The sequence below is a fragment of the Zingiber officinale genome, chromosome 8B (genome assembly GCF_018446385.1).
Source record: "Zingiber officinale cultivar Zhangliang chromosome 8B, Zo_v1.1, whole genome shotgun sequence".
NCBI lineage: Eukaryota > Viridiplantae > Streptophyta > Magnoliopsida > Zingiberales > Zingiberaceae > Zingiber > Zingiber officinale.
In genome coordinates, this window is record NC_056001.1 from 1873193 (window position 1) to 1892578 (window position 19386).

Below are 19386 nucleotides of genomic sequence, written 5' to 3' on the forward strand. Positions count from 1 at the left end.
TCATATTTTAAAAATAAAGGCAAATATATGACTACTTGTCTTCCTATTTAAAAAAAAACATTTCTTTTTAAATTTTAAAATTGTAAGTTGTTTTATAATATTTAAAAAATCTAAATTGACTTTTTTTAACTTCTTGCTAACGTATTTTTATAAAAATAAATTCTTTTACTTACAGTATTTAGAAACCCATAATAATTAAAGTAAATGTGAAATGATTTACAAATTATCTTACATTTCAATAATTAATGTAAAGCAAACAAGCTAATTTTTTAACCCGCATGTGGTTGATGTTTTCATTAAAATGAACTCGTTTAAAAAATAAAATTTAGATTTAAAAAAAAATAATTTATAACTAAAAATGGCATGTTTTGACAGATCGCACATCAATTTATTTTTTTAAAAAAAACAATTTGGATGTTTTCTTCATTTATATTTAATTAATTTTATATGGTTTACACTCTCTACCTTCCTTCTGTTCCACTAATTAAGAAGGGCCGTTCCGGATGCCGCTCTAATCATTGCTATGCCCGCCCGTCCCTTCGTTGCTTTCTTTCGTTCTCTTCCTATTCCTCAATCGGATAGCCCTAAAAGAGCCCCAGCTGAATCCTTTCTCCGCAGATCTCTTTGAGCCAATGCAAGGAGGAGGAAGAGGCGGCACAGGCGAGCCGCAGAGCAGCTGCCGGAGCGACGATGTGATCCGGCTGGAGCGCGAATCCGTCATTCCCATCCTCAAGCCTAAGTTAGTCATGAGGCTCGCCGATCTCATTGGTGCTTCACTTCTCCTCTTTCCTTCTTAACTCTCATCTAAAGCGTGTGAATTACCTAGTTTGCAAGTGTTCGAGGTGCTTTCCCCCCCTTTTGTTGATCTGCATTGTAGGTCTGTTTGATGATGAAAAAAAAAAGAGTTTGAATCTCCATTATTCATGATGATCAAGATCTTTTGGACAATGGACTAAATTGTGAGCAGAAATTAGGAATAAGGATACGGGAGATATAACTCGATAGTGTTGGGTTTGATTGCTCTTGCAGAATTATATAGCCTGCTCTATGAATTATATGCTACACTATCTCCTAGTATAACTCTGTGTTCTATACTTTGTTTATATTTTATTTTCTAATCTTGTTCATTATCTCGTCGATCTATTCGGCCACCTTGACATGACTTTCTCTCGCAGAGCACGTTTCTGATCGGACAGAATTTTTGAAGCTTAGTAAGAGAATTGAGTACACTATTAGAGCTTGGTATCTTCTTCAGTTTGAAGACCTGATGGTATGTTCGCAACAGTTACATACTGAGAAAATTGTTTTTCAGGTTTTTGATTGTATCTCATGGACGTCCTATTATTATCATCCTCTTTTTATTCTTCATCCCATGACAATAATTAAATGTCTAATTGATCATTCTAAACATATCTACTTCAATATTGAAAGATAATTTTATCCTGCCAGCAACTGTATTCCCTGTTTGATCCTGTTCATGGTGACAAGAGATTGGAGCAGCAGAATTTAACATCTGAAGAAATTAATATTCTTGAGCAAAATTTCTTGACATATTTCTTTCAGGTGAGTTGTAACTATAAATCTCCATATGAAATGCATCAAGTTCATGATTATGTTATCTGTTAGATAGAGTACCTGAATTATTAAAACTAACACAATTGATAGCACCTTTGAGCTATGAGCATTTGACATTATGAAGTGCTTGCATATCATAAGATGTTTTATATTGACTTGGAAGTTGGCCATTAGCAATTTAAAGGAGTTCGTTTTTCCTGTTAAGATAATGGGTTGTTACAATTTGGTGAAGAATGATTTTATCACAAAGTATTCTTAGTTGGTTGATGTCAAGAGTAAAAGTTTGCACATATATAACAGAAAACCTTTTTCCTCCTACCTTCTTTATGCTTTTAAATAGAAATGTAATCCTTAATTTGCTTAAGGAATATAAAGACTTGATCTGCTGGATTAGGTGATGCAATATAAGTAATATACCTCAGTTGCTGATCATGTGACCATAGATAGAAGAGGCGGGAATAGGAGAAATTTTGTTGGCCATTAGGACCGGAGAAATTCTATTTATCCAATGATCTATCTTCACAATGTGCCAAATACTATACAAGATTTTATAATAAAATCAGGCAAAATAGACCAAGGACAACTGAAACATCAAAATAAATAAACAATATACAAACCTAATCTGGTTTATTTATTTGGCCATTTATATTGTTAAAGAGTATTTAATTCATTTTGTATCATATGAATTACCTAGATAAATCATGATCTAGTCAAGAAAATGGATTATTTTGTAATTAATAGCCGGGTTATCTGACAATTCCTTGATACAAATGGCATTTGATTCTACTTGATTCCAATATATTCTATTATCCTCATATTGAAATGCAGGTAATGGAAAAGAGCAATTTCAAAATAGTAACTGACGAGGAAATTGATGTTGCACATAGTGGACAGTACTTGTTGAACCTACCAATCAAAGTCGATGAGTCCAAGGTTAGTAATGCATAGATTATGAAGAAAATGCATTTTTTATGCATCTTTGTTCAAGCGGTTTTGCTCACAAATCAAACCGATATTTGTTATTGTAGCTCGACAAACATCTTTTATCAAGGTATTTTAAAGAGCACCATCATGATAATCTTCCAGAATTTTCAGACAAGGTATTACTATAGCTTTCTTGTTACGCCAACATGTGATACTACAGTTTCCTTTTTATTTCATGAACCTCTTGATCCTCTTTGGCAAAGACAGTATATCTTAGTATATCCTGATCTGGACAACTGTTTTGGAGGAAAAAATATGATACTTTTTTCCTTAAATAGTGCCATTTTCTATCCAAATTTCAAATGTCATAGATTATACGTCATAATTCATAGAATTCATTTACAAATTTCTGCTTCCCAGATATGTAGTGCTATTTGAATAATCTTTGAATTTTGTAGGCTTGCTTTACAGTTTATTTAAATTGCTTAATAAGGAACAATTCCAATAATCTTGTTCATTGTTCTCTATTGCATGTTTTTCATATAGTTGTAGCATATGAATACATAACTTTTTTGGGCATCTCACTAGTAAGCTTCGAGTTCACTTCAAATGATCTACTTACATAGTGGATTGATGCAAAAATGTGCCAGGGTTTTCTCTGATCATAGTTAGTAAAGAAATTAATACAATCAGGTTAGTTTGCAGTCGCCATGTGTAATATATGGAAGGTCAGGTTCTTCATCCTGATCCACCAAATAAATGCTCCAAAGGGAACCTATCAAAACATAGGTAAAGGACATTGGCAATAACAAACAAATGAACAATAGGTAGACTGGTATATTCATGATCATCACCCAGCTCTTAGGAGCACACAGAGCATCATCAAAGAAGGACTGCATCAAAGTAATGTGATGAGAAACCTCCTGCACCCTGTTGCTTAAGCTGTTGCTTAAAGCTCCTAGAAATTGCTCATAGGAATAGCAGCCAGCTACAGCCCTTGTTTATCCCAAAGAAGTGGCACATCTCATGGTTGCTGCTGCTTATGGCTACTTGTCCAGATTGCAATCAGCACTGCCTGGCACTTGGTTGCATAGGGTTTTCGCATTGTGTGTGCTAGCTTCTTATCAGTTATTGCAAGATTGCATATTGCTTGCGATGTTGCAGCTTGTGGCGCTGGAAGGGATTGAGAGCATTAGATGTGTTGGCATATTGTGAATAGTTGAGCATTTGGAAGTGAATTGCTGTCATTTTTGTTGTACAACTGTTTGCAAACGGTTAGCAGTGGCTTTTGGAGTTGTTACTGAAAATTGACATGGAATTTGTAGTGATAGTGGGTTATGAGTTCCATCCATTTGGCAAGATCTGGAGGTTAATCACAACATATTATCACATTTCATATGGAGACACTATGCAGAATTCAACCACCTCTCTTCTAGTCCATTGGCTACTTGGTAGCATGAGGAAGAAGATCCCATTAGCATGAGGATCTGGGACACGAAGACAGCATCTTCGTTTCAATCTACTTTGGTTCCTAGGCTACACTTAACTCCTGTGTTTGTATGAGTTTTAAATTATGATCCTTAACACAAAATGGAGAGATTCAACCAACTTTTGTAGATTTAATATTTTTCTTGTGCATGCTGCTCTAGTGCTGAAGCTTGTATTTGATTAGAAATGCTTTGAAAATCTTGGTAGTCTCTCATTTTTTGAATGTGATGAAAAATTATTTCACAAATTTTTAGCTCTTCTATTATAAATTATTTTGTAAAAGTTAAATTCATCTTTATTTCTATGAGACACTCATGATTTTTTATTTGTTTCTGAAGTATGTAATTTTTCGTCGTGGCATTGGAATAGATCAAACAACTGATTACTTTGTAATGGAGAAACTTGATATGATCATTTCCCGTATTTGGATGTGGTTCCTTAAGAAAACAAGGTACTGATATTTTCTGTTTCTTCATTCTTCCCTAGCTTAATTACCTTATGGTTTTGCTACTGCTGAAAATTGGTGCAGGTTGCAATTGCTGTTTACCAAAAGGGCAGACAAAAGGCCACAGAGTAATCCCAAAAAAACAGATGAACCTAATTCTGAAACAGAAGAGTTGTTTGTTGAACGAATTAGGATTGAAAACTTGGAACTGAGGTAAAGTTTTCATATAATGTATCATGATTGTTTTCTCTTTTTTTTTTTCCTTTAAACTTCATCGTTTTACAACTGATGCTTGTTTTTCTTGTCTTTCCGTTGTGGGTTAAAGCATGCGAAATTTGTTTGGGAAGATTATGATACAGGAGCCTACTTTTGATAGGATGATTGTTGTCTATAGGTATGTCTACCTTTTTCTTTTCTGGTTAATTTCAACCATACTCCACAGGGTATTGCTTCTAATTAAATTTGGTATACAAGATTTCTTTTGTTCCATTGTCATCTTTAAATTTACCTTAATGTTTTATTTTGGAGGTCAAATCTATTTCACAGAGGAAGACATTTTGTTGGGATTCCCAATTAGCATAGTTTAATAGATCCAGTCAATTTCATACCTTTCTTGTTTTTCCTTGGCCTTCTTCTCTCTCTTTCTCTCATGCTTCCATCACCACCTTCGCCCAAGACAATGCCACCTTCAATCGCCATCAAAACCGCTTTCTGTTATTCTGGGATCCTTTGCTGCAAGAGCATGGCATCAAAACAGCTGGAACCCTCATTCCTATGTGAATGGCCTGGTGGCTGACCATACTGACAATGGTTAGTTTTGTGTCTACATAGTGGATATGGAGGGTGGATGGTGGAGTCTACATCTGATGGGATAGGAAGGAGAGTGAGATAGAGTCAACAAGGAGAACAAAGAAATAAAAGAATCAAGGAGCATGAAATTTGATTGAGAAAATAAGAAAAAGGAATATTCAACTCCAAAATATGCTGATTAGGTCATCCTGTCACTTTCTGTCCCCCACTATCAAATTGATTGCTGAAATGCCAGGATGAAACAAAAGGGTGACTTTGGAACAAAATAAATTGTGTTCCAAATTTATAGAAGGGCGTACCTTGAGTACCATTTTCCTAATTTACTCTTTCTTTTTCTATGAAATTCAGACTTGATTTTTGAAAAGAAAGCCCAGTCTCATGTTATGAAGTATAACCCTATGCATGGAAATAAATCTACATCTAACCCCTTATGTGTAATGGAAAATTATACAGACGGGCTGGTGACAAGGACAAGATGGACCGAGGAATTTTTGTGAAGCACTACAAGACTATACCTATGGCAGATATGGAACTAGTTTTGGTCAGCATTTTTTTTTTGAGAAAAAAAAGGAAGACGCTTGTATTTTTAGCATCAAATTTCTGTTTTGACCAATATTTGATACGTATTATTTGGTTTTGCAGCCTGAAAAGAAAAATCCAGGTTTAACACCTATGGATTGGGTCAAATTTCTTGTTTCTGTCGTAATTGGACTTGTATGTCTAAATAAATAACCAGTTGAATTCTACACTAGAAATGATATTCAGATTGGATCCTGACTGTTGCAGGTTACTCTTGTTAGTTCTCTTGAAATGCCCAAAGCTGATATATGGGTTGTTATTGCTGTCCTCTCTGGTGTTGTTGGTTATTGTGCTAAGGTCTATTTTTCGTAAGCACTTCTTCAACTTTTACTCAAAATATGTTTTTTTCTCTGCTTCTTTTGGTATAAGGACATTTGTATTGTACTTGAATTGTTTAGGATGAGACACAATTAGATTTTTTTTAACAATCATCATAATGCTTACACACTAGGAATTATCTGATACACCTTTTGCACTTTTTTTTTTTTTCTTAATCTTGGCTTCGATATTGTTTGTACAATGGCATTGATGCTTGTTTTTGTTTCAGTAAAGCATAGTTAAATCAAGGAATGTTTAAAAACCGTCTGAGTTTTTCTATTCTTAATGTGGCCCGTATAATTTGCTTTTTGTGTGAATGCCCATGCTGTTGGTACGGACTTTAGTTCAAAAATCAAAATCATTCTTGCAATTTTCTGTTAACTAAAGTAATTATTCAGCGCATAGGCTCATCTGTTTTTTTTTTTTTTTTTCATTTCTCTCCTTTTTTTTTAGGTCTATTTTATGATTTAAAATTACTTTCATTTTCTTTGCTACACATCCCATACAATACTAGCAGTTTTATGGATTAGCCAATTCTTTCTGCAAAGGAGGCTTACTATCATGAAGTTGTTTTCATGTTCATGTTTTTCTATATTGCATTCGTGATTGCTGAACAACTATTATATTTGACCAAACTTCTGGAGTATACTGGGATTTTGATTTCAAATTGTGGTCGATATCTTCTTCTGATTTATCAAATGCTAAACTTCCATTTATGCTGCAGGTTTCAGCAAAACATGGAGACTTACAGGAACTTAATCACCCAGTCAATGTATGACAAACAATTGGATAGTGGGAGAGGCACACTATTACACTTGTGTGACGATGTGATCCAACAAGAAGTACGTTCCATACACGAATCTTGATAACTTTTATTGATAGAACAATTGCATTTCTTTGCTGATCAACCGAATTCTTGAACATATTTAGGTCAAAGAGGTTATAGTTTCTTATTATATTTTGATGGAGCAAGGGAAGGCTACAATGCAGGTTCTATTTCTTTAAATACTCACATATTTCCATCTTTATGTCATACCATCACAGTACAATTATATGAAATTTCACTCTATTTGGATCTACATGTAGGATCTCGACATTCGGTGCGAAGAACTCATTGAGGAAGAATTCGGAATGAAATGCAATTTCGAGGTTCTAGATGCTGTCCAAAAGTTGGAGAGACTTGGAATTGTTTCTAGAGTAAGATTGCAAAATACCCACTTTATCCTTTCTGACAAGATTCTTGTTTTTTCAGTCAGTTAAAGCTCTGTCAAGCTTCTCTATGTCAAGTACCTGAGATGATTGTCTGTGATGATTCTTTATGATCATCCAGCAAACGTATAATTGGATACTGACTCCATTATGTTATGCATTACACCTTGATCCGATACATTGATGTGATGTATCCATTTGGTTGCAACTTCTATTTCAGGACTCCATCGGAAGGATATTCTGCCTTCCACTGAAACGAGCCAATGAGATAATAGGTCCCACTACAGAAGAGTTGGTAATAAAAGCCACTCAAAGTCAAGATTAATGTGTCCGGAGTAAGCTCCTCTCCCGATTCCATTTTCCAATATCGTTTAGCATATTTCATGTCATGATACTGGTCTGTCGGAAGATCCCTAACACATTGTTCTTGAATGTTTATTGCAGTCCTGGTCTTAGATTTTCTGAAAAGATTCCTTCATGGAGATTCACCCCATTGGAGGCGCATGTTGCTGGATTCCCATTGATGGATTTTACAGAAGTTCAAACTGTTTGGTGATCTATAGAGAACATTAATTGTTGATTGAGGCATTCAGTTTCAGTAAGGATTAATTAATTATTTTTTTTTTGTCATTGGAAATACGGTTACCTTTTATTGCCAACAAAGGTACCCATTTATTTGAGCGGATGAATGATATGATTGTCAGATGGTATTTCCCTAATGAACCACATAACTCATCATGGACGTCAACAAAATGCAAACGAGTGACGTACCATCTCATCGACGATGACAACTTCGATCGATGCTGGCAAGCGAAGCACACTTGTGACTTGACGCGACACTCTTAATATATAGATGCCGTGCGATGCAATCTGGCTCGGTGGGTGGGTCTCATGCGATCGAAATGTGCTGCAAAACTCTCGATCGACAAGGCACATCCCGTAGATAATGATTGATTCACATGGTCGAACAGATATTTACATACATCATTTCATTTATTCATTCGATTCTCACCACGCGAGAGCAGCAGTAATAGTAATAATTAATTAAAGATCACAAATTAACCCCACTGCAAATATAATGAAGCATGCATAACCATATTTGATTATCGTTACTTACGTACATGTAGACGATGGATGGATCATAATCCTCTGGCGAGCATCTGTTGGTATTCCATTTCCTGGTACTGAAGCAATGCGACGCGGCTCTGCGATCGCAGCTGCTCGTAGAACCGCTTGATGAACTCCTCCGCCTCGTCGTCCACCTCGCCTTCTCCTCCATCCTCTTCCTCCTCGCACTCCGACGGGTAGTCCATCACGCGGACGGAGAACGGGGACGAAGCGGACGGCAGCGGCGTGCGCTGCTCCCCCAGCGCGAGATCTTGGGACGACGACGACGACAGGAAGAAGTTTTCCGGCAGCGGGGAGTACTCGATCCTCGGCGGCACCACGGCGGCCCACGGAGTCGCGTCGTCGTCGGAGACGACGGCGGCGTGCAGGCAGGGGAAGTAGCTGTGGCGGTGGCGCTTGCCGTGGTAAAAAACAGGGTAGTTGGGGCTGTTGCTGCACGAGAACTCGTACTCCCGGCGACCGAAGAGGGCGGAGACATTCTTCCCCGGCGCCCGGTGGTGGTGGTGGTGGCTTTGGAAGATGAGGCTGCGGCCGAGAGACTTGCCTCGCTTCATGAGGAGGTTCATCTCCACGGCCAGCCGTCGCCTGGACGCGAAGCCTTTCCTCATCATGAAAAATGCAACTCGCAGATAATTCCAGAGCTTCTTGGCGGTGGCAGCGTGGGCGCGGAGCTCCATAATCTTGGCCCGAGGGGTTGTCTTCTGATCCCTGCGAGGTTAATTAAATAACCTCGCAGAAGAGGAGAAATTAAACCCCCCACAGAGAAACAAGAAAAAGTGGGCGGAGAAGGAAGTAACTTATAGAGGGAGGGAGGGAGGGATGCGGATATTGTGAGAGGGTGGAGTGTGGAATGGAGAAACGGAGCTAGCGGTGGGAAATGATGACAATATTGGAGAAGAAAGGATCGGAGATAGGGAGATATGAGACGATATGAGCAGTGAGCTAGGCCTAGGCGGAGTGGACCATGGTAATGTAATAATGAGTAGTTTAAATTGTGAGGACAACGCCACTGCAACCACTGCACCGACCGCGCGCGTCTCAGCGAAGCCTTTTTCCCTTCGTCCTCCTCGCGAGGGAGACCGCACGCATCCGCCGCTCCCACCGCGCCCGATCGAGCTCCGTAAAAGACAAAGCCAGACTTGAAATTGAAACGTTCGCACTTTTTAATTTAATCAATTGTTTGAAATCGCGTGACCCTGAGTAGCTACGTTATTATCGAAGCCAAAATAGCCTAATATATGGAATTTACATTTAATTCTAATGCGCTAGAAAAAGAAACAGAAATATATGAAAATTTAATTCCAAAAAGAAATGAGATCTTTCTCTTTCTCGAAAAGTAAATCTATCCAAAGAAATCGACATTATCTTAAATATCATAAAAATAATTATTATAAAAATAATAATAAAATTCAGGTGCTCTATTGAGATTTAACCTAAAATTTAACGGTTATGAGTACCTAATAATAAATATAGATTTTAAAATTTTATACACTTAACTGCTAACAGAACTTAATTCTGAATCCCGAGTTAAAAGTTATGATCAGTAAAATTTATATTATATATATATATATATAACAAATGATAATCTCAATTAGTTGGAAATTGATCATTAGTGTCTAGGTGATAATTTATAAATATATATACTTACGGGATGCAATTTTTTTTTAAGCTCCTGGGGTAAGATATGCAGGATAAATCGAACTGTTTTTTTTTTAAATGGTTTGAAATAGGAAGCACCGTTCTGGATATAAAAATATTAAGTGTCTTTGTCCAGTCGTTTTCACCAAATCAACGTAACATTATATCAATCCCATTAGCGCGGTAGAAATGTAAAATTTAAATAGAGAAAGATGAATATTTTAGAGTCGATTTCTGAATTTAAATTTATCTGATAAATTTAAATTTAAATTTAAAGTATGACACAACTTTTGTGAAAATGCAAGTTTCATGTAAAGATTCTTATCTATTAGTTGTTTTAATTTCACTTGAACGCGGTTGAAATATATTTTTTTGGATGATTTTCTTCCCTTTTAAATTTATAAGCGCTCCTCTATACTACCTCATATCCAAGATTCAATGTTTGAATGCCAATTCACACTTTGTGTTTTTTAAAAAAAAAAATGAAAATAATAAAATCTTTTAGGATTTTTATTTTGGTGTGTAAGTTAGGTGAACTTTTCGTGTTTGATTCGGGAACTAAATTTCAATTTAACATTTCTCTATTATTAACTAAATTTCATTCATGATTAAAGTTAACAAGTGCAAGAAAATGGGGGCCCATATTTATAAATATAAAAAGGAAAAAAATAAACCCTAAATTATGATGGAGAATTCTAATATTTTATGTCATAGGTCTTTGAGGCTACGCATTTGACTAAGGAGCACATTCATAACACACTTCATGTTTTGAAAGATAAAATAAATAAATAAAAAATTTATAATTTTTTCATGCAGATAAATTATAAATATTACAACTTTAACATGTGGAACCACACTCCTATGATTGAAACGCTTCAATATAATAAAATAACAATTTATATTTAATTTCTAGTTGGAGTCCATTGTATACTTTAGCTAATTAAATTAAAACATTATGTTGTGACCAACTAATGAATGGTTAAATTATACACAACAAGAAGACTAGTGCTATTAGAAAAAAGTAATTATCGTGAACAATGATTGTTCATGGAGGATTTTCAGGAATGGACAAGAAAAATGCATCCTTTAAAGACTAAGCTTTTTGTTACACTTTCGTTTATAGTTGTTTGGTCTGTCGTCTGCCGATGAGACTCAAACCAAATGAAAATGAGAATGATCATAACCAACATGAGTTTTATAGAATACTTTAAGTCCTGAATATTTGCACCGTGAAGCTCACGCACAAGACCCATATTGTTGTAATGCCTTGCGTGCCGAGAACTCAGCCAAAGACATGGGTTTTTAGGGCAAAATTAACGTGCCTTGAGCAACCAGCGAGGGAGAGATCCAGAGAACACATGATCGTCGTTATGGTGGGAGCGTACTAAAGCTAGCGGCAGAAGGAATTTTGTGCTCGCTTCCTCTTTCGTCACTTTCAAGTTTTGGTTTGTTGTGTTTTTTTTCCCTTCGCTTCCAAGTTGTTCCATTACTTTAAACTTCTCTATCCTCGTGTTGCTCCACTGTTTATGCCCAAGGAAAAGGATTATTAATGAATCAATTTGAGGCCACCCAGTGGTCGACATGGAGCTGCACTGTTTTATTGTTTTGATCAGAATTTGACCTGAGCTTAAACCTTTACCGAAATACCCTAAAGGAACTACTTCAATCAATGCACACACATATATATATATACCATCAAAATCAAATCATCCACAATCAAGAACAGGGAAGAGAAACCATATCGTAGTGGCAACTCCAGAGAAACTAATATAGATAAATCATCCAAGGCTGGCAGGTTAATTTTCCTCAACAGAACAAACACAGTTTGGACATTCATTGGATGGATTAATACAGAAATATATCTTTTACAGAAACTAACTTTGTTAACAAAAGGATGTTTTTTTTCTCTTCCTGATGAAGTAGAATAGAAATGCATGAAGCAGGCTTCAAACACTTTGTTGCTTGGTAACGCATGAATAGGAATTAGCTCAGCAATTGCTTTTACACTCAGTTGCCCATTTGTAGCTTCAAACAGTTGAACGATAACACTAAAGGATTAGCAATAGACCCCTTTCACAGTTGTAGTATCAGCTCCTAGTCCTGAAGAGAAGAAAGAAACGAGAAGGCATTAGAAATGACTCTTCAAGAAACAGTTCAATCCTCCAAATGCAAAGACAACTCAGGGTGTTAAATATCTGGAAAAAAAATCAAAAAATGTCTGGCAAAAATATGTTCCATCTATTAACAGTACATTGTATTTAATCAGACCTTTTAACAAAAATGAGACCATGATTTTTGGCATATTGACCCAATGCTTCAACAACAATGGTGGTGGTCTTTTGGCAATTTGACAATTTTTAATACACCCAATAAAAGGGCAATGCAAGTAGAATATTAGGTCGAGAGAACCTGTTCGATTGGCTGAACATCTTCGTTCTGGTCATTATCTTGAACTTCGTTTCCTTCATTCTGGTCATCTGCTTTCACTGTATCAACTACCATATCTTCCGATGCATTGGTCTCCTTTCCCAAATTCATAAATTCTTCAGGAATTTGACCTAACTTTAGTGCCTGTATAGCAGAAAGAAACACAATTTCGGTAACACATTAAAACTAGAAGAAGAAAAACAAAGACTTATTTCTAACAGGTGTATTCTACTATAACTGCTTAACTAGCCTGTTCGATAGTGATGAGCATACCTTTTCAAGCCTAGCAACTTCTTCAAGAGTTTGAGAATTGATGATCGCAGCCTGCATATAACAAATTATTAGATCAACAAATGGGACAATTCCTAACTGTAAATGTTGTCAAAAACAGGTCATTCAGCATTGTGATAGAGGTAACACAGATAATAAGCGGTTAAATTAAAAAGACGGATTACATTAGGAAGAACACTTATTTCTAGCACATCATTTATTGGCAAAGAGGAAGGAGTTACCTTAATAGCAGTAATTTGCTCCAGAGTGGGGGTGACTTTAGGAGGCTGCTCTAATTGTGAAACATTTGGTTCAGTTGGAACCTCAACTGGCGTGAATGTCTTTGGAATTACTACTTTCTTTGCTTCCTCTTCAGCTTCTTTTGATGCAAACAGCCTTTCTGCTTCAGTCTTCTCCTAGTAGTGTAAACAGCACCAATACAACAACAACAAAAAAACAAAAAAAAGTGAAACAAGTGCCTAGTATAAAACAAAACAATAAATTTTACAGGAGCAGCAAGCACAATTATCATGCCCAGTAATTTACCTCTAAAATTAAAACATTAGAAATTTATGGTAAATCACCCTACAGAGTCAGGTATGTAATATTTCAGATGAACTAATTTTAAATACAAACATTAACAAAATTGTACGCTAAGGTTTTAGATCTTGTTTTACTACTGTCATTGGTAGCTTGGAATAGTTCAGTATCGTGCCGACTCATATCAACATACAACAAGAATTAGCACTAGTCTGGCCAAGTGAACCTAAATTTTAGCATGGATTTGATGTTAATTAATTTCAACGATCTCTTGACCTTTCAATCAACCGCAATCTCAATCCTCCGGAGGACATACTTATTTCCTCTATAATTTACTTCCATGTGATTAGAGCATTGCATCCATATGCTTTCATATTCTTGTTTACTCTAGCTCAAGGAGGCATAAATGCCGTGTCCAAGTAACAAACTCATACATCTGCCCACTACTCTTTAGAAAATTAATTTAGCAAAGAAACTTAGAAAATAACTATTTGAATGTAGATGTAATATTTTGAATAGCAAAATATACAGTAAGGTTAAAATAATAAAACACAGATCCAGCAGAAAATAACATGTTTCCTGTATGAATCGCAGCATAAAATTAACTCAACCAACCTTCTGTTTCACTTTCCTGAAATCAAGCAAACGCAACTTTTTGAGTCTGTGAATCACATACAGTCGGTAATTTGGCTTCTTTGTAATATTATTATCCAGTAAGCTAAGAAATTGCAGCTTGGGAAGAGATACTAGAGGATCAATCTCCACCAGGTTTACCAACCGATTATTAGTGAGAACCAGTGTGTGCAGTTTTGGTAAGAATTCTGCAAAAGTTAGTGGAAGAAAAGTGATTTAAAAGGCAATGAATTACAGGCAGGTAATTCTGCTTAAGGCCCAAGATACAACCTCCAAGATTCAGATTGATACGAGTGATGCGGTTATTGTTGATCAACAGAGTACCAAGACGATTTAAGTAGGGAAAATTTTCAAGCTTCACAATCTCATTGTCAGATAAATCAATGGTGTCAAACTGGTCCTGCACAGACAAAAAATAAATCAGATAAATATATGTGAACATGTAAGATAAAGATTCTAGGGCGAGTATCATCTTCTCGGTTAGATCCCCTCCCCTCTCTCTCCAAACAAACAAGTAAGATAAGGAAATGAATATTGTCACAAGGACTTCTTTTCTTAACTGTATGCATTTAGGCATAAAATCACAGTAACGATGCTTTGTCACACAAGTGATGAATATTACATTAACACAAATTACAATGCATGTCCAAGTCAAAACCGGTACTGAATGTTGAGAAATCCAATGTAATCCATCTGAGTTTGCCAGTAACTTCACAATGAAACTTTGCCGGAAATTAATACTGACAGTAAAAGCCTAATTTTGAACTGTATGTCAGGACATAAGTCTAGCTCTGATGCAATCTAACATTAGGGACACTTAAAACGAGCTCAAGAATAAATACAATAATCAGGACACAAATAGAGACAAAAATCAGAGCCAAGTCCAACTCACCTCCGTAGCACCAAGGTTCTCGATGACCGCGATCTTATTACCTGAAACCACCATCAGAAACAGCACATCAGAACCACGACGGCTCCAAATGCGTGTGATTTGGAGAATACGATAGGCCGTGGAAGGATAGGTAGAAGAAGAACAAGCAAGCAAGTCACGTAGCAGAGGGCGAAGTACTCACCGCGCAGATCGAGCTCGCGCTCTTTGATGACATTGAAGAAGTGCGGACTCTTCCATATCAAGTCCGCCGTCAGCCTCACCATGTCCTCTGCTGTCGCCGCCGCCCGCCGCTACACTGGAAAAAGACTTAGAACCGTCGTAAATCGGTTGCAGGCAGCAAGCGATGGAGCAAAAACCTCGCGTAGGGTTTCCGTGCAGCACCGCGACCGCGGAGAGCCGCCGATCCCTTTTCTTCACGGTCGTGTCGACGGATTCGGATCTCTTCGATTTGGATCCGCCAGCCCGCTTTCACTTTTCAAAATCCAATTGAACTAAATTAGTTTTTTATTTTTATTCTGGATTTAATCGGTCGAATCGATTTATTTGGTCCAGTTTAAGAATCTGAGTGCTTGGCACGAAACAATTGAACCCGATGCCCGGTCAGATTTTGCATCCACCGGTCTAAGAATCTGCGTGCTTTCTATTGGTCAAACACGCCTGTGCCTGGCGACTCAGGTCCGAGCCACCAAACAGGAACATTAAGCCAATCATACGCCTGGCAACGCTGTTCCGAGACGTCATATCTCCGCTGGCACCGCCGCGGAGCTTCTCTCGACCGCTGACAAGGCTCTTTCCGAGTTTGGTGGATTGGTTGGCACAGCGATGATTTTTACGGTCTCAAGCCTCATCCTTATCCTTCCACGGAATGATACTTATTGTCACACATGTTTTAGACACAGAGATCTACCCTTGTAATTATTAGACTAAGCCATAAGAACACGTGGTCCCGTTAGGGTAACGTGGCGACCGACTAGCTCGCTGCACAAAAGCGGCGCCTTTATAAGCGTCATTGCCCTTTCCTTCCGATCTGTCGATCAGGTCGCGCAAATTTCATCGTCTTCCTCCTTCCTCCTTCTGAATATTTCGATACTTTCGCTTTGCATGCGATCGGGAGAGTTCGGAAAACTGGGATCGGCGGCGGATTAGGGCTTTGTGCCATTTGTTTCGAAGAGCATCGACCATGCCTTCGGTGCTCGGAGAAACCCTCCACCCGCGATCAGCTTTCTACTCTTCTTCGTTTCCGCTTACCTCCTATAGCAAATCCAATTCCAGCCGTTTTAAACAAACGCGTAATAAGTGGAATCGTCGCAGTAATCTTAGCTAACATTTGCTTCCCGAGGGGTGTTAAAATCTCACCCCGGTTGCGAACACATTAGGTTTTCTTCTCCATTCGATTTTCTTCTCCTGCTCCCTCTTTTCTTGTTTCCTCATTCATCGACACGTGCTTCGAGTTGCCTAGGGATCTTAAAGTTTGGGTTTTGCTGTTCTTGGTGCGGACGCGTAAAGAAACTTGATAGAGGTATTTCATTTATTTTCTTGATTTGTTATTTTTTTTTAATAGATTACTGTTTTATGAGTATAGATCTTTTAGGTGCTATAAGAAAATTTGCGTTTTGATGAGATGCTTCTTCTTTTTGTTCTTAAGACGTTTAATTTGAGGATTATTGAGGGGATTGCTTGTCTTGGAATTTTTTTCCTCGAGGTCGCTTGACCATTTCATCGATGTGAACTGAAAGGAACATCAGAATATCAGATAGCCAGTACTCAGTACTCAATAGTTGGTGATATGCCTGGTGACACTTATTCAGTCAGTTTGTATAACTAAACAGTTTTCAGGTCTGGATCATTTAACCAAACAGTTTATAGGTTGTCTAGGTGAATGATCATAAAAATATAACTAATAATCCTCTTGCATTATTCGTAGATGAAATCCATAATTGCTGCAGGGAAGCAAAAGTCTACCACAAGATGTTTTTTTAATCATTATTGTACTTGCTCAATCCTTGCTACTGCTGTTTGCAGATTTGGCTACTTGGATTATTTTTTTTCTCGTCTACAAATGTAAAGATGATTAAAGCATTTTTTTTTTGTTCATTTGGCAAGGAATAATAATTGAAGATCCTATCTTCCTCGAAATGTGATTCTTTTCCTTGGAACTAGATCTTCTCGAAACTAACTCAATATAAATACCTGTACGATTCCAAGCGCATTGCACATGTTTGGAAAGTGAATGAAATTTCAATTTCAATAGATCATCTTCTCAGATATTATGCTATACACTTTGGGTTCTTGTTCTTCTAACCAAGAGCTATACCTACATTACATGTGCATCAAAAGTTTTATTATATTTATTTCACCACTTCAAAGTTATCAATATCTTGTGAGATGAATTCTCTTTTAACAAAAATCCCTCTGTTGGAACATCAGTTATTACAACTATGATCTAGAACTTAGCTGTGGCATATAACTTCTTTACTTCCGTTAACTTATCATAGATGTTGCTGATTATTACAAGGAATACTATTTTACAGCGTTCAAGCGACTGGCCAGCTGTTTGTCTTGCAAAAAGATAACTTCTAGGGATTCTGAGACTGATCCATTCTTTTGCAGTCCTGACTTCATGGAATCTTCAGTGAAGCATGAACGCAGTACTCCTACCGTCGTGGAAAATATTTTGAAGAATGTAGCCTTGGAGGATCTTGACATTTTGTCTATTAATGAGAAGGATGAACTGATAATTGGAGAACTTGGACAGTTTTTTAATGGAATCCTTCATGTTGGCGATTCTTATAAGGAAGATAGTGATAGTGACCTTGATACAGATCAGGATGAAACTTATGCTGTCAATCAGGTTGACATAACTCCAATGGATGACAATAAATTGGAGGATTTTAACAAGCATGCTTCTGGACACTTGATGGAATATTTGCAATCACCTCCTTCCCAGGACACAAGAGAACCACTGAGTATAACAAGAGATGTTGAGAACGCTGAAAACCCTGTAAGTTCGTTTTCATACCATTTTTTAAATCTATCCGCTGTCCAAATTTTGTTACAAAGAGATGTCATATTAAGTTGTTGCATATAAATGTTAGGATAAATCATCTTTCTTTAGTTTTCCTAACTTATGTTAGGATGACTCTCATCCTCCTCATATTGCTTTAAAGGCCTTAGCTTAAGCCATTTATGGCTGTATAAGCTTATTAAGCATAGAGGGAGTGCACATTCACTTATGGCCACAAAAGGGTCATAGACGTTCAAACAGTCCCTAGGTGTAAAGTCCAAGTGACATTGAAGTTAATTTTGATTTTTGAATATGATTCGTATACATGTCAGCCAATGTAATATTCCAAAGTTGACTTATTAATATCCCATAGATACAATATACTAGAATCTGGTTTAATGAACCTGCTAGATTCGTTGACTTGGTTAGTCTGGTTTATTTGTAATTTTCACCATAATTACAGTTCTATGGCACATTCTTCAATTCAACCTTTCAGTGCCTTCAATACCTATCTGAATTTACCTGGTTATTTATGTTCTTGTGGAATTGCTTCTTAGTTTAACGTATACTAGAATCTGATTAAAATTGATAAACTTCTTAGTTTATCAATTTTTATTTGATAAAGAATAGTTGATATAAGTAACTTTATTATTTTAATACATAAGAATGACTCTTATTGGCTTACCCAGTCTACTACACCAAAGCTTATCTCAGCCTTGAAAGGAAGCCGTGCTCAAATAGGCATGCAGCCGAATACCAAATTGACTGTCAAGTGGGCACCAGATGTCTATGACCCACGGGTTACATCTGACTGCCACACTGTGAAGGGGCACCATCGACGTTACAAGATCATAAAGAAAGAACCCCGGAAACAAAAACATAGTAAAAACAAGTCCTACAAAATCAGCAGCCACGACAGGAAATCTCTCTCTCAGAAAGGCATGGATAACATTGACTCCGGGATGATGATGTCAAGTCCAAAAACCCTGATGCTCAAATCTTTTAACATTCTTAGTATCTTAACATGCAATAAATGTCTGATTTATAGTTGCCTTCGTTGTTTTCAGGTTAGCAGCACTTCGTAAAAGAAGTGCTTACAAGTCGAATGCAGAAATCCCGGGCTACACTGGTTTGACAGATGTGAAATGTTGAAATAGTGTCTATGGCGATTCTCAGTTGCCAAGGCTAGCTAAGTACCATGAAAGGAGCAACTACAAGAAATTTCTACTACTCGGTTGTTGCCATGCAGTTTTAGCTTTTGCCAATGATTGTTTCTGAACCTTTTGTTATTGATTATTCTACTACGGTCGATTGTGTGAGTGGCCCTTCAACTTCTACTTCATCTTGTCTTTTTCTCACTGTCTGGTCGTGCGATGAGGAACTAAAGTGGTAAATTCTGTAATGGAATGTTAATTTAGTGGGTAACTAGTATCCAAATTCTACTTTTTAATAAATTCATGACTCTTGTTTAAACCTGGCCTGGATTGACTGATTGTATCAGAGAAA

At 37.0% G+C, this 19386-nt stretch overlaps 4 protein-coding genes across 4 annotated transcripts; 2 read left to right on the forward strand and 2 right to left on the reverse strand.

Annotated features, from left to right (window-relative positions):
* The first annotated feature begins 474 nt into the window (after positions 1-474).
* Positions 475-8037, forward strand: LOC122016007. Its single transcript, XM_042573138.1, has 16 exons — positions 475-768; positions 1176-1270; positions 1450-1563; positions 2404-2508; positions 2604-2675; positions 4326-4438; positions 4517-4645; positions 4758-4826; positions 5696-5783; positions 5885-5956; positions 6029-6129; positions 6864-6981; positions 7070-7129; positions 7226-7336; positions 7569-7683; positions 7793-8037. Exons 1-15 carry the CDS (start codon positions 633-635, stop codon positions 7671-7673), a joined length of 1488 nt encoding a protein of 495 aa, XP_042429072.1. The 5' UTR covers positions 475-632; the 3' UTR covers positions 7674-7683; positions 7793-8037.
* Positions 8038-8288: 251 nt separating this feature from the next.
* Positions 8289-9343, reverse strand: LOC122015855. Its single transcript, XM_042572919.1, has one exon. It carries the CDS (start codon positions 9151-9153, stop codon positions 8488-8490), a length of 666 nt encoding a protein of 221 aa, XP_042428853.1. The 5' UTR covers positions 9154-9343; the 3' UTR covers positions 8289-8487.
* A 2541-nt stretch (positions 9344-11884) lies between these two features.
* Positions 11885-15282, reverse strand: LOC122016463 (U2 small nuclear ribonucleoprotein A'-like). Its single transcript, XM_042573761.1, has 8 exons — positions 15058-15282; positions 14877-14917; positions 14255-14384; positions 13967-14172; positions 13054-13227; positions 12815-12865; positions 12524-12685; positions 11885-12214 (listed from the first exon to the last, which is right to left on the reverse strand). Exons 1-8 carry the CDS (start codon positions 15137-15139, stop codon positions 12209-12211), a joined length of 852 nt encoding a protein of 283 aa, XP_042429695.1. The 5' UTR covers positions 15140-15282; the 3' UTR covers positions 11885-12208.
* A 614-nt stretch (positions 15283-15896) lies between these two features.
* On the forward strand, positions 15897-19353 carry LOC122015379. Its single transcript, XM_042572239.1, has 4 exons — positions 15897-16395; positions 17408-17877; positions 18570-18850; positions 18948-19353. The coding sequence occupies exons 2-4, from the start codon at positions 17497-17499 to the stop codon at positions 19030-19032; spliced, it is 747 nt and encodes a 248-aa protein (XP_042428173.1). The 5' UTR covers positions 15897-16395; positions 17408-17496; the 3' UTR covers positions 19033-19353.
* Positions 19354-19386: the final 33 nt, after the last annotated feature.